Here is a 14,775-nt window from a genome sequence, read left to right as displayed (position 1 = left end):
CTTATGTTGATTCAGCACTTCCTGCTGTGGGTCCTCATTTCATTATCTGTGTATGGCACCTGGCTGGGCACAGTTTCAGATTCACAAATGACAAATAAACTTCATACTTTTTGAGGAAAATGATGCTAATATGGCTTCCTTTGTCAGTTTAAATGCAAAAGTATTTTTAAAAATATCCTGGATTTCATAAGCACTTTGATCCCTACAGGCTACCTGTTCCTGATAATATTTTACAAAGTTATTAAGTAAACAATAAGCTATGCTTTACCAAAGAGGGACATTTACTGTCTTTATTTTGTTAAAATTTTCTTAGCTCTTCAAATCAAACACAAAACTGATGTGCATGTTTACTATTTATTAAATCTTTATTATAATAATGGTGCCTCAGTTGATGCTGCCAAATATTACCTTCAAAAGAAAGATTTCATTATAAACATTTATTATAATTAAAGAATAATAATGGACTTGTTGGTTATTTAGAACAGAATGCATTCATGTTAAGCTCAATCATTCTTGCTTGCTTTCTGTTCTTAAAAGGTTATTTGCACATTTATTTTGTTTTGCTGCAGATTCATTTTTCAAATACATTGATTGTCTTCCAGTCATTGCACCTATGATTCAGTGTATCCAGAATGGTTGCACTGTAGTTTTTGACCATTTAATATAATATTACATATAAAGACACAGAACAAATCAATCTAAATGCCTTTTCAGAAAAAAAGCAATGTTGTTGAATATTTTTTCCAGTTTTTTTTAACAGACACTTTTATTACTATGCTTAACTTGGCCATTTTTACTGTTTTTTGCTATTCTTTTTTTAGTTTTTAGAATGTACATGACAAAACATACACACACAAAGAGATAAAAGGGACAAATAGTTGAAAACAATCCAAAATTAAAAGTATAACAACAATGCAACAGGCAGACAGTACAGAAAAAACATTCATACATATTTAAACTTAAAATATGATTAGGTTAAGCTAATACATGAAGCGTTAACTGCCATATAGTAGTAGTAGTTGTAGCATTTATATTGATAATTGGAACGATATTAATAAAAAGCAGAATGAATATATTCTCTGCTATACCACCTATGTCATTCTTTGAAAAGTACCAAAGTTTGTACTAGTCCATTGCTTCGTAAACTGCATATATTGTTCATTGTTGAGCTTTCCCTGTCAAAGTCTCTGTTGCAAATAAAAGTCACAATCCCAAGCTGGACATGAGGGATTGAAGGCAATATTTAAAGGGTTGGCAGTGGGATTTGGCGGATTGGGGGGCATGATGGCGGTGTTTGTGGAAATGTTGCTCCAGCAGAAATCATTCACAAAAGAATCACACCCACATTAAGTTATGATGGTGCCCCACCTGTGTTCACTGAGGGAGTTCCGTAAACCCCCTTGACCGCCAACCTAATTTCGAGCAGTTATAGAGAAGTCTCCAGACTGTGTAGCACACTGCAGTGACTATGGGAGGTCGTCATATTACCATTGTCTGTAGGGGTCAAAAAGATGCCACTGTCCACAGCATTGTTGTTTTGGTTTGGTGAGACAGGAAGCTGGGGAGGGTTTGGATGCAGCCAGGACTGCTGGGGGTGTTCCTCCTGGGGGTGGGGCGAACGCAGGACCAGGTGCACATGGTTGTATTTGCACAGCTCGGATTCCTCGTCAGCATCGGTGTCATCGATCAGGGGGATGTTGTGGAGGAGGTCGTTGATGAGAAACTCGGGGTATGCCATGAAGTGGTGGATCGAGTTCTTAGACTCTGGCTTCTCAATGTCTTCATAGAGAGAGCTACGGAAAGCCTTCACCACTTGGATCTAAAGGAGGGTTGTAGAGGGGGCACGGGGGTGTGGAGTGAGGAAAGAAGCACAGGATATAATGTCCTGTAAGCACACTGTCTTGTAGCATGTTACAGTATATGATCCTTGTCAAGGTTCACCTGTAAAAAGTTTGGATGGCATAAGATAAGGCTTCACAGGTTACATGGACGAAACAGATTACTCAACTTACATAATAAAATTCTATCTTATTCCATATATCGGAATATAATATAGATACAATTTTGTTCTTGTTTAAATGCAGGTTTGAAATTACATATTTACTCATATACCTCTCAAATGTTATCTGATGCAGCAGTTTCATGTTTGAATACCAGAAGTTTGCTTTTCTCTGTCTATTCATTAATTAAAATGTCCATTAATACTTATGGAGGATTTTCCTATGTATTACCAATACTGTTTTCAAGCTATACAAATTAAAGATATTACTTTGGCAACCTTTTAAGTCTTTCTATACTTAATGAAAATATAAATAATCATGCATACATACATAATCACAACACTGTCAGTTAACCACAATGCAGACAAAATGAAAAAAAAATCAAAAAGGAAAAATGAACACAAACATGCAAACAAAAAGCCAACACCAGATATCGTCATACTGCATGTGCAAGTGATATGTACATTAAATAAAGATGCCATTCATTGGTGTACATACATTTTAGTACAACAGAAAATAAAAAATACAGAATCTTGGGGTAGAGAATGTATTGACAAAATGCTGAACAAAAACAGACAAAACTGCTGGTCACCCATAGGTGCAAACAAAGAACAGGGAGGATAAAAACCCCTAGCCACTCCTAACTTTCAAAGGACGAGCACCTCGAAGTGGCTAACTAGCTGAGAGAAAAGGTGGGCAGCTGGGTTGAATAGCAGACGTTCCCTCTGGTGTGTATTGGGCCCAGAGGGAAAATGCACAGTGAGACCAAACTGTTACCAAGTCAGATTTCTGGCTCTTCAGTGACAGCCAGCTTGGTATCAGCATGTGCATCCTGACCAAAGCCTGACTGGAGACTGGAATTCTAAATGGAATCATTCTGTATTTAAAGCAGGATCTCACCGCCTTCAATCCTGAGACCAGGAAATGGGTGTCCTGCAAATCAATCTGTCCAATAACATTTAACTGCTGTGAACTGATGTATGAGTGATCCCTATTAAGTCACAATATTATTGAAGAGGTAGAAAAGTATAGATTCCTTCAAAGTCACTAAAACTACTGACTGTATATTATTTTTTTGCTGTTATACAGTTGAGGTCATAAGTTTACATTCACCTTGGCTAACAACTTTCAACTTAATGTTTTAAGTTTCTACTTCATTTCCATAACAGTTTCATTCAATATAATAGTAAAGAAAAAGACTTAAGTTTTTAGTCACTATGTCAGATTTACAGTGGGTCAAAAGTTCACATAATACTAAGTTGACTATCTTCTGGTTAAGACAATGGGGGAATCAAAAGAACTGAGGCAAGACCTTAGAAGGAAAATTCTGGATTTCCAAAAGTCGGGTCTTGGGAGCCATCTCCTAAAGGCTGAAGGTACCACAAACAGCTGTACAATGAACTGCACAAAAATATACAGAACGTAGGACCCTACAGACATTACTTCATTCAGGAAGAAGGCATAAATTAACTCCCAGTATTGAACAATCTTTGGTTTGAAAGGATGAGCTTTAGATAACAATGAAGGAACTTGTGAAGGAGTTGGAGCCATCAGAAGAAATTATTCATTATCCACCATTAAGAGAGCACTTCATCACCATGGCCTCAAAGGTTGTTGACCAAGCAGAAGCCATTAATCCAAAACTGACATAAAAAAGCCAGACTAGTTTGTGGCTGATCACCAGACGTAGCCTACATTGCAGTAAACAGTATGGTTGTTTTTTTTACTTAAAGTAATGCTGCAATTCACAGTTTAAATAAAATTACATTATATATATTCTTTGTGTTTGAATTTTTATTTATGCATTTCCAGATACAAATATCCTATATTGTGATATATATCATTATCGAGGTAGAAAATTGCTTCTACAGTGATAAAAGATTTTGGTTATATTGCCCACCCCTACAATGTCTATGTAAACTTTTGACCCACTGTAAATCTTGACTAAAAGCTCAAGTAAGTCTTAAGCAGATAATCTAATTGACTTAACACATGAATTGTCTGGTAACATAAAATGTATGAAGTTGGGAGAATTGGAGTCACAAAGTTAGCCAAGGTGCATGCATCCTTCTCGCCTTAACTGTAGCTATTTGGAATGCAGTGTTTTTTCCTTTTACACTATGCTTTGTTCCCTAGAATACTCTCTAAACTTTAACCATAAACCAAATAACAAAAAAAATTGTTTTTAAAATTAGTGGTATTGGACATGGACACATGGGGCAATCTGGTAAGCAAGCAAAACTTACTGCTTACATTGTGGACAGTAACTCATTATCAGATTATGAAGCAAATGTTTATATTACAGGTTAGTAAAAGGGAAACAATCACATACGCTGGAAGCTATTTTTTCATTCAACTGTGTAAACACAAAGGAACATGGTAACACACATCATGCTGTTAAGACAAAACAATCAAAACAAACTAAACAAAACTAGTTGCATTTGCTTTGAATGTGCTCAGTATCCTCCAGTCAATGCACAGAACACACTACTGCTTGGGTTTGCTTCTCAAAGGAAAAGAAGCAGAACAAACGAATATGAATAAAACCATAATCATCGGGACATAAAACAACTGAGAGACAGAAAAATAAATGAAGGAATATTTCAACGAAATGGTTTTGAGCTTATTTGTTTTTCCAAAGAGCCTTCTTGCTGCCTGCAAAAAATGACAAAATTGAAACTTTTTCAGTATTTATGTAATTTGTTTTTTTGAATTTTCATGCCTATTGTAAACTTTCGAGTATAATGCCCACAAATCTGAATAAAAGAGAATTTAAAAGGAATTGGATGTTTAAAACACATTATTTTCTTTGTATGCTGCTTCCTGCGTTCTTGGCATCATTCTTTGTCTTCCAGATACTATCTCAATGAAGCTTTATGGAAAAACTGAATAGTTTTGAAAAGAAAGTCTTTCACTCTTATTAAACAACTTGTTAAAAAAAAATTACAGTACAAAAAAAAGGGAGAGGCAGCAGGGGGACCAGGCAGAAGGAGTTGCTGAGATTAATAGTTAATGTTAATACTCTCAGAGCCCCAGGTTCATCATTAAATAAATGGACATTCTTTGTATAGAATTCTTTTGGATAACATCCCATCCACTGTTTTTCAATTAGGTTAATGTCAGTGCAGTAGGCAGCAGAGGATATAAGACAAGATACACCCTGGATGAGACACAAGTACTGTCATGCACAAGGTACACACAAAGCCAACTTAGTCACCAGTTCCCCTGAAAAGTATATCTTTTGGAGAAAACTAGAATCTCTAGAGGAAAAAGCAAAGGTAAGAAGACATGAATGAAAGAGCTGGGACCAAATGAAAACCCACAATCCTTTAAATGTCAGGCAGCTTAACACGCACAGTACTGTTAATTTCACATTCATAGTTGCATGATCAGTCCTGGCACAGTTCACTGATTCTGGCAGATCAACAAACAGCAGCAGTCTTTCTACTGTCTTGCCCAAATGAAGATAACCTATGAATCAATTGAATGGCATATAGGGAAGTCCATTTTAAGACCTTCTAAAGAATAATACGGTATGCAAATCATTAAAAACATTATCTATGATGACAAGATTCCCTCCTGCTGGAATTCTGTTTTCACTAAATATGACGAAAAACTCATTCAGCTGGTGCCAAGCATGTAGTCCATATTTCATATTACTTACTTGATTGCTTTCAAATGTATATAATTTTATGTTAAAACAACTGACAATTTAAAATTTAGTGTGGCTAATTTATTTGAGGGGTAGCAGTTGAGTTATGCTACTCTAATGTCTGGTTGTTCCTATAATTAGATGCATGTCCACTAGTGTCTGTAATTAAATGCATGTCATGTGATACAGGCTGTAGGGAAACAAACCGTGTCCTGTAATTTCATATTTGCTGTTTCATCACAGGTTTACACATCGTCCCACATACACACTTTTTTTGTCTGGAATCTGAAATCAAGTTGATTATAGGATTGTTTTTTATTATTGGAACATTCCTTTTTTTTTTTTTTTTTACCAGAATTCCTCCCTCAGTTTAGTTATTTTTTTCATCTAAAGTGAGTTTGTTAGAGATGTACAAGCTGAAAGGATTCTGGCAGGAATAGGTGGGTGATAGACCAATGCCACAGGCACCGGATTAAAGAGAAATAGAATTCGGGCATTATTTTAGTAAAGGAGCCTCAGAAAAAGTAGAAACAAAAAAAGAAAGTCTACAGGAAGAAACACAGAGAAATGGCAACTGCATTGTACAAACAGAAATACATTTTCAGAGAAATAAAGGTCTCCAAGCTCCCAATTTCTTTTTTCTACAAAAGATACGGAACAGAGGCTCCCGTACTGAATGTGATGATCAGGGTCATAGGTCAAACGCCCCCAAATATCCCCTAAACTGTATGCAATATATCCTAATATATCAGCATAAAAGTATCCTTATTTAAAATTCAAGCAGACGTGTAGTTATTTCCATTTAGTTTTCATAGCTTTTCATTACCTTTTACATGTTTCCACAATGATTGGCAAGCAATGTGACAAAATAAAAAGTTGCTTAGCTTCTGTTATGTGGTCTTCCTAATAGAAGAGTATTTTTAATCCTTTCATTAAAGGACATTCTAAACGCTGAGCTCATCATAGGTGAATTTAACAGGGATACACCCTGGTTTGGTTTATTGGTTATATTGCAAAAATTATGTTTGAAAATGTGACCTGTGTTACTCATATTAATAATTATTGTAATAATTACTTGCTTTATTTATTTAAATTTAAATTATTTGAATTTATTTATCTGGATGATCACTGGTCGGGCTCTCTCAACTTGCACCCCCAACGGCCTACAGCTACCTTTGCTCCTTACAGTTTAATTGTTAATTATTTGTTATTTTAGTATAAAAGAGCTTTTCTTTTTTTTAATTGAAGCTCTGCTTGTTTTATAAATAAAAGTCAAATACAATTAAATCCCAGCTTTACAACATTTAAGACATTGCTCAAAGACTCATACAGGCTATAGGTCAGGGGTGGGCAATCTTATCTGCAAAGGGACGCTGTGTATGCAGGTTTTTGGGGTAACCTTTAGGTCAGCTGTTCAAACTTAGGTGTGAGGACTCTTCAGCCAAACAGTCCTCTAATCAGTAATCCAATTAGGGAGTTGCAGCGAAAGCCCACATACACAGCGGCCCTTTCTGGATAAGATTGCTCACCCCTGCTATAGGTTGATTCACCAAAAGAGAGTAAAGTGTCTTTTTTCTGTAACAAAGGCTGCTCTTCTCTCCCTAAGCCTTCCGAGTTCAGCTGTGGTCCTAAAAAGAAAAGAAAATAAAAAACCCTGAAAGGAAAGAAAGGAATAAAAGTCAATGGGGACAGAGATCAGCAACAAAAAGCTAGAAACCTGCAGGAGAAAGTGATCAGAGACATCAGAGATTAGACTCCTTTGGGAAACTGTGGCCATTTTAAATGAGAAAGTTGTCTTCAGCATCACCTGAGAAGGGTAGCGTAGACGACAGGAATGACAGCTCTCATTGCTTATAAACTCTGGCTGTTATTGAGTTGTCACAATTTTTGGGGCTTATACTCGAAGGTTTACATCAAAGGTTTGGTGCCTTCATGGCCAGGCAAGGCACGCAACAAAAATACCTTCCATTATTTGGTTTGAAGTTCTTTTTTTAGCAAAAATGTTAAAAAGACCAAAATAATATGAAGTATCGCCCAAATTCTGGCAGGCCTCAAATTGCACTTTATCTCATCATTTGAAGACATCACATCAAATTTCGCTGGTCTTTTGGTTTCAAACACAAGCACAGACAATGGATGCTTGATGGAAGCACACAACACTATGTGTATTCATTCTCAGTCAACTGAATGTTGTTGTTATTTTTCAAAACTTGTGTGGGCCTAAAGCCCACTTCAAGTTTAATTCTGTAATGTATTAAAGAAAAAAAAAATCCAATTAATCTAATTTTCGAGTAAAGGATCAGTTATTATTCTTCCAGAATCTAACTGAGCAGGAACAGTGAACGTGAGAGAGTATGGATTGTGCATTATGGAAGCTAACAGAACCGCCAAGCATCATGAAACTGACAATTAGAAAAATGGAAGTAAACCAACAATGCAGAGATACATATGAAAATAAAAACAACATCATGAACACAGAAACACAAAATAAAATTCTTTTCCCGTCTCCATTTTTGTGTGCTGTTGTGCAGCGGTAAACAGAAACTCACTCCCAGGTGCCCCGCTAGGGTTGGTTGTGGAGAGAACTACATGACTGGGGGTAGAAATATTGGTTACGTCATGGAGCTGGCTGAGAATGGAGGAGCGGCGACGCGCGGCGCCCTGAAACGAACCACTTCTCTTGAAGGTACTCACTACCTCCATCTGTGGGAGAGAGAGAGAAGGACATTACAGAAAGGTCTCTTCCAAGAGCTGTAATTACAGTCTTGGGCACGTAGGGGTGCAGGATATCAGACTTCAACAATATGTATGTAGGAGAACAAAGAAAAGAGGAAGTTTTGGGATATCAGGCGATAGAAATTCCTAGCAGCAGCACATTGAGTATCAGAAGAGAGAAATGTAAATTCCCATTGCCATTGTGGCTGGTTATTGATGATTCCTAATCAATTAATAGCATGGGGATCTCCACCTTTCAGTTTTGTGAATTACTTTTGTGACTTAGTGTCATGTCCTATTCACAAGGCAATATTAAATTTACCACATGAGTATCAGCTTAGGGCTGCGCCATATGGAAGCTAACGGAACCGCCAAGCATCATGATTTTTTTTCCCCGTATCAAACGAAATTGGTTATTATCACAATGTAATTCAAGTCTTTATTTTTTTACTTGAATGCTCCATTTTTACTTTAAATTCCTGTAGAACTGCCCTTGAACAGGCTAATATTGAATTCACTGCAAACTGAAAATAAATCATATTAAACAACTACCAGGTGGAACACTCAAAAAACTTTTTAGAAGATCATCTTTCTTTTTATAAGAAACAAACAAAAAAAGGGTCAGACTGATCATTTCTTTTAATTATTACCAAAGCCGATACACAAAAAGTTATTTAAGCAATTTTGGTTGGTAGCTGCACCTGCTAATATTAATTGAAAAGAACTGTCCTGAGTGCAGGTTTACCCTTTATTTTTAATAAATAAATCATACAAAAAAGCATGCATAAATCATACATGCAAATAATATATAAATGTCTGAATTCAGTGGGCTGACGTCAGACCACTACACATACCATATGTTTTTGGATCTGCTGGAAATCTTTTGACCTAATCAGCCATATATAAAAAAATCTGCTTGAAAACTAAATACATTTCCGCTGCTTCTACTGCATTGTAAGGGTTTGCTTTTGGAAAGACTGCAAGTTTGTTTAACCAATAGTGAAAAAGCAGAACAAACCATTTTTGCATTATAGGAAGGGAAAGTAAAATTGTTTTCAAACACCTATGTCAAGGAAAATCAGGAAGATAAAAGGAGAAGTGACAAACTTAGTGAAGGCTGTCAGTTTGACGATGACGTGCCTCATCAGTTAGCTTGCGTTTCACTTCCATCCCATCGCAGCCTTCTTTGTATGACATCACCACATTAACTAAAACCAGTGTTTTATGTATAGAGGCAAGGTGCACAGATTTTGTTGTGCATGACATGTTAAGGGACATGTCATAGATACAAAACATAGGAACATGCTTACCTGCAAAGGCTGTACAGAGCAATGTAACATGCCTTAATTTCATAATGCTTATGATGATAATGACCATAATAATAATAAGAATAATAATAAAAATATCAATTAGGCTTGATCTTTTTCATGACCTTCTGATCACAGGCATAGAGAATTAGCCCGCAGACCCACACACGTCCCTTGACTTGATGGGTGGAAGCCTTGAGTTTAAAAATGAGAGAAAAAAAAAACGGAGCAATGTGGTGATGTCATGCAATGAAGATTGTGATTGGCCAAAGAAGTGAAACGCAAGCTTCTCCACTGTTGACCCAGTGACACTCGGCAGAATCAGGATACCCGTTGTCTCTGACTCCCCCGTTTCTGGTCAAACCTGTCTTGAGTGAATTTGAAAGGATAGGTTTCTTTTGTAAAATCAGTAGATTTGAATGTATAGTATTCTTTACTTAAGTACTTTTGAAACCAGACATTTTTGATAGGCTGTGAATGACACTGCATTGTAACTGCATTGTAATTTTGTATCTTAAAAGATACAAAGAATCAACACATTGGGAATCTGCCAGTGAAGCACATCTGCTGCTCTTTTTAGGACACTATGATAAAACAATCATTCTGTTTATAAATTGTTGCTTATTTATTGAGTAATTAAACGTGAGTAATCTACATAAGTAAAATTGTTATTATGGTACTGAATACTTTTCAAACAATTACAGTATATTGGAAAAAGAGACAGGGGGCAATTAGAAATAGACTTTGATAAGAAGAGACTTGGATAATTTTACATTAAAGATGGAGAGAAAAGCCAGTCCGGAATGGTAAACCTGAAAATTGGGAGGCTTGTTAGGACCCTTTAATTTTTGTTTCTTGGGGTGCTGTGCTCTGGAACGGGGGCAGTGTGGTGCATACCTGAGTCTGGATACGGTTCAGGCCCCGGAACCAGAGAATTTGCCCACGTCGCAGCTCCCGTTCGGCCAGGTCAATTTCCTCCTCATCATCTGCTAGCTCCTCATCAAATACCTCATCGGTGGCTGGACCATGGCCAGCCTCTTTCAGCCATTTCAGGTGGCTGGTGGGCACGGTAGCAATCACCTATGACCATGGCCACAATGGATAGAGAGGCATTAAACACAGGAGGGAGGGGAACAGCCTGCTATATTGCATATATACTGTACAATACTCACAGAAAGTCTTCGGACAAATGCTTAATTAAGTATAAATACTGCAAATTAATTGGTTTTATAACAAAATAACTACTTTATTCATTGATTTACAATATATATATATATATATATCACAATATAAACAACCAGCAGTTAAGTAAAACATTCATTTCAAGTAGTAATAAATTGAAATCCAAATTATAGTTCTAAAAGAGTTAAAAAATTCATTGACAAGCAGTCGAATTGGGGGCTTATTAATTTCCAACATCTTTTCAATATCATAAAACAGCAAACATTTGTCTTTAGTATCCCTTTTTGCAGCCAAATACTACAATTGCAATCATTACCAAAATGGCATGAAGAGAACTGAATTAGTCAAAGAATTATGACATATCTGTGTGGAAGATATGTGGCTATATGTTAAACATTGCTTGTCAATTGACTTTTGTTATGAAACCAATACATTTGCAACATTTATAGAAAAATTTAGAAACCTGTTGACATTCACATATACTGACATCCATATTGGAATGGCTCTGGGTGCTGTGTGTTAAATATATAAAACATACAGCATGATTCATAGTACATATCATGGGAGTCAGAAATAAAAAATATTAATAGAAATTCAGGTTATTATTTCAAAGTCAAACAACCAGTTGTATACAACATATGTTCCACCTTTTTTTGTTCTTAACTTCCAGCAGAAAGCCCTGCTGTCCCTACCTGCCCCCACAACAACTCCCCAACACCCACAAACAGACACCACAGCCACTGCTCCATGCTGAGAGGGGAACAGCTGAATGGCTTCCCTCCAAACTGCACAATCACAACCTGCGCAGAAAAAGACAGAAAGAGACAAAAGGAGCGAGAGAGAGAGAGTAGGAACCTTTTTATGCAAAGGAATAATCTTCTATAACACAACCTGTTTTCTGTTCAATTTAAAAATCGTAAAAACAGTTTAATTCAATTTAATAAAACTATAATAGCAATATCTACAATAATCTATGAGGGCAACATAGTGCCTAAGGAAACAGGTTGTAATTTAAAAGGACTATGCAATGTCAGTTTGGGTTTTGAAATAAGGAAAACACCAACCCTCTAAAATCTTAATACAGAACTTCTGAGACTTTCCAGGTAAGAGGATGAAGAGGAGAGAGATAACTATGACCAATACACAGAATATACAGTGCAGAAACAGTCAAGTTGTACTGGATTTAATCACTTTTTCTACCTGCACGGCAAATGTCCCCAACACAATACTGCAGAAAATGGGGTTCCTAAATATTCCATCAAAGACATTTCTCTCGCCGTGGATCTTGCGGGCATTGATCTCATTGAAGAGCTGCATGAGAACAAAGGTGTTGAAGATGATGGTGTAGTGCTCTGATGGTGGCGAGTGCAGGGGGGCATTGCGTCCACTATCAATGTTAAAAATCTTCTCTCCTGTTGTGTAGAAGAGTGGGACAGAACATTAGCTGAAAAGGTTTTCCAAGAGCTCAAAAACACCTAAAACAGCGAAACAGACATGAGAAGAAGCTAATTCTACAATATTCACAGACTGAAGGAACCCTGTAAAGAAAAGACCAGCTGACACCTTTATAGCAAATAACAGACTTTCTCCCTCACACACAATTGACAATCGGTTATCAATGTGACACCTAATGGTGACAGCCAGGGATCCTACAATCCACTATGCTCCTCAGTAAGTCTACTTTGAGAATCTCCAACCCAAACCATCCCCATCCTCTCTACCTGCTGGGCCCCCCACCAGACTGGAGTGAGATGCACCTGCAAAGAGCAGTGTGAAGATAATGATGAGCTGGTATACACCATGACCCAAGATGTTCTTCATCATGGTGCGGGAGATGAGAGGGTTGTTGCGGCCGTACGGCTTGCGAAGCAGCAAGGCTTCAGTGGGTGGTTCGGTGGCCAAGGCTAGGGAGGCGAAGGTGTCCATGATCAGGTTCACCCACAGCATCTGCACCGCCTTGAGAGGGGAATCCTTGCATAGAGAGTAAGGATGCATGTCACCAGTGGCTCCATTACCACTTTGATGAACAGTTTTATTTCATTCTCATTAAATGACAGCATCGTTTATTATCTGGATTTCAACAGCTTTACGAGCTTCATTTCTAAAACGCTTCAGGCCTTAGTCACTGGTCACTGGAGCAGTTTCACAATTTACAGTGAGGTACAGCATAAAAACAAAGCCTTCTCACAAGAGGGCTCCAGTTTTTCCTTTAAACTGATAAAATCCTTACTTCTGAAGTCTAAACAAGCTATGGCACTTGGCAGCCCTCACAAGATTGGTAAAACATATTTGATTTTCTGCAGTGAAAGTGATCCAATTGAACAAGACTGGGCTTCACAATTAACCAATAAATTAACTCTTCTTGTTAGATGAACACCTGCGATTCTTCCTTCTTGGGTTTCCATATCAGTAGTGGTAGACAAGACAGTTATACCAAGTTCTGTTATCAAGTGTATTATGAATGTTGATCAACCCTCCAGAAGAAGCTATACCTGTGTGATGCAGGCACCGGTGAAGGCCACAATGACTGCTACAACATTGACAGTGAGCTGGAATTGTAGGAATTTGGAAATGCTGTCATAAACGTTGCGTCCCCACATCACAGCCTTCACTATGCTGGAAAAGTTATCATCCGTCAGGATGATATCTGATGCTTCCTTTGCGACATCTGTGCCGGCAATTCCCTGCACAAAGTGAGAATAATTTAGGTAAATTAGTTAAATAGAGCTTAAGATGTTAATAACACTCATTATTGCTATTTTTACCCACCTTGTTTTTGTCAGGGTCTGTGCCCATCTTTCCCTGCCCCTATATGTCTTGTCCCATTATGGCCAGCAGGTGTCACTGGTCACCCTGCTTCCCCCCCCCCCCCCTGTCTTTTAACCCTAGTCCCTAGTATGTTTCCCTGCTCCCTGGGCTGCTGCATAACCCAAGAGATTGAGTGAACAGTTCTGAAGCTGCCACTCCTTGGTCTTGAGTTCAAGACTCATTTTCCAGTTAATTTATATTTGGTTTCATTTTTCTTTAGTATTTGGTATGTTATGGTTTATCTTTGTGTTCCTTTTTTGGTTTACTCTGCATGTGACCTGTTTTATTTTCATTCTACTTTTTCCTAGTTTTCCCTAGTGTTACCTCTCAGTGTCACCAGTGTTTTCTAGCTTTCATTCATTTGTTGATTTCCATGTCAGTAGTGGTAGGCATGAGTTATACCAAGTTCTGTTATCAAGTGTATTATGAATGTTGATCAGCCCTCCAGAAGGACAAATACCTGTGCGATGCAGGCACCAGTGAAGGGACAGGTCTTTCCCTTGTTTGCCCTTGTTTTCTGTGTGGATTTAAATACCTGCCCCCATATTGTCCTTTGAGTAGTCACTGTTCATGTTACTGTTTGTTTGTAGATGTTACTGTGAATTTGATTTATATATCTGTTATCTGTTGCCCTGGGGTCTGTTTCATGAAGCAGGATTTCTTGTGTAGCTAGGTAACTTTACAGATTTAGTCTGGGCTAAATTTAAGTGGATGAAAATAAAGTCTATTTAGCCCAGACTACCTTAAATCACACTACCTTAAATCACACTACCTTAAATCACACTACCTTTTAGTTCAAGTTTATTTTTTTTCCTGTTTTATTATTGACCACCCCGCCCCATTTTTTTGCTAATAAACCCCTTGTTGCTTGGAACCACACCACTCTTTTCCTGCCTGCGCCATGCTCCCTCGTCACAGTTCTGTTATGTCTTAGTATAGCTTTGTTTTACTCACCATAGCAAAACCAACATCAGCCTTTTTGAGTGCAGGTCCATCATTTGTGCCGTCCCCTGTCACAGCTACCACCTGACGGCGCTCCACAACAGTGCTGTCTATGATGCCTGCATGACAGACAGTTTTGTATTTGTCATTTTGTATCTACCTAAGTATT

At 37.6% G+C, this 14,775-nt stretch overlaps 1 protein-coding gene across 5 annotated transcripts in view; it reads right to left on the bottom strand.

The window, feature by feature from the left end:
- Positions 1-340: 340 nt before the first annotated feature.
- LOC111842312 (plasma membrane calcium-transporting ATPase 3-like) overlaps positions 341-14,775 on the bottom strand; it is a 48,887-nt gene continuing 34,452 nt past the window's right edge. For 2 of the 5 annotated variants that reach the window (XM_023808793.2, XM_072712881.1), the window contains 8 exons: positions 14,619-14,725; positions 13,349-13,540; positions 12,614-12,827; positions 12,057-12,268; positions 11,549-11,656; positions 10,572-10,754; positions 8,202-8,355; positions 1,648-1,819 (listed from right to left, as the gene is read on the bottom strand). In XM_023808793.2, coding sequence (XP_023664561.2) covers positions 1,794-1,819; positions 8,202-8,355; positions 10,572-10,754; positions 11,549-11,656; positions 12,057-12,268; positions 12,614-12,827; positions 13,349-13,540; positions 14,619-14,725 — 1,196 coding nt within the window. In that variant the 3' untranslated portion in view covers positions 1,648-1,793. Of the gene's footprint in view, positions 1,820-8,201; positions 8,356-10,571; positions 10,755-11,548; positions 11,657-12,056; positions 12,269-12,613; positions 12,828-13,348; positions 13,541-14,618; positions 14,726-14,775 lie in introns of all 5 variants that reach the window. The other 3 variants (XM_072712880.1, XM_023808792.2, XM_023808794.2) reach the window with 2 other exon arrangements.

This window comes from Paramormyrops kingsleyae, chromosome 6, assembly GCF_048594095.1.
Source record: "Paramormyrops kingsleyae isolate MSU_618 chromosome 6, PKINGS_0.4, whole genome shotgun sequence".
In the NCBI taxonomy this organism is placed as follows: Eukaryota; Metazoa; Chordata; class Actinopteri; order Osteoglossiformes; family Mormyridae; genus Paramormyrops; species Paramormyrops kingsleyae.
Note: the sequence above shows the minus strand (reverse complement) of the source record. Positions and strands in the feature narration are given on the sequence as shown.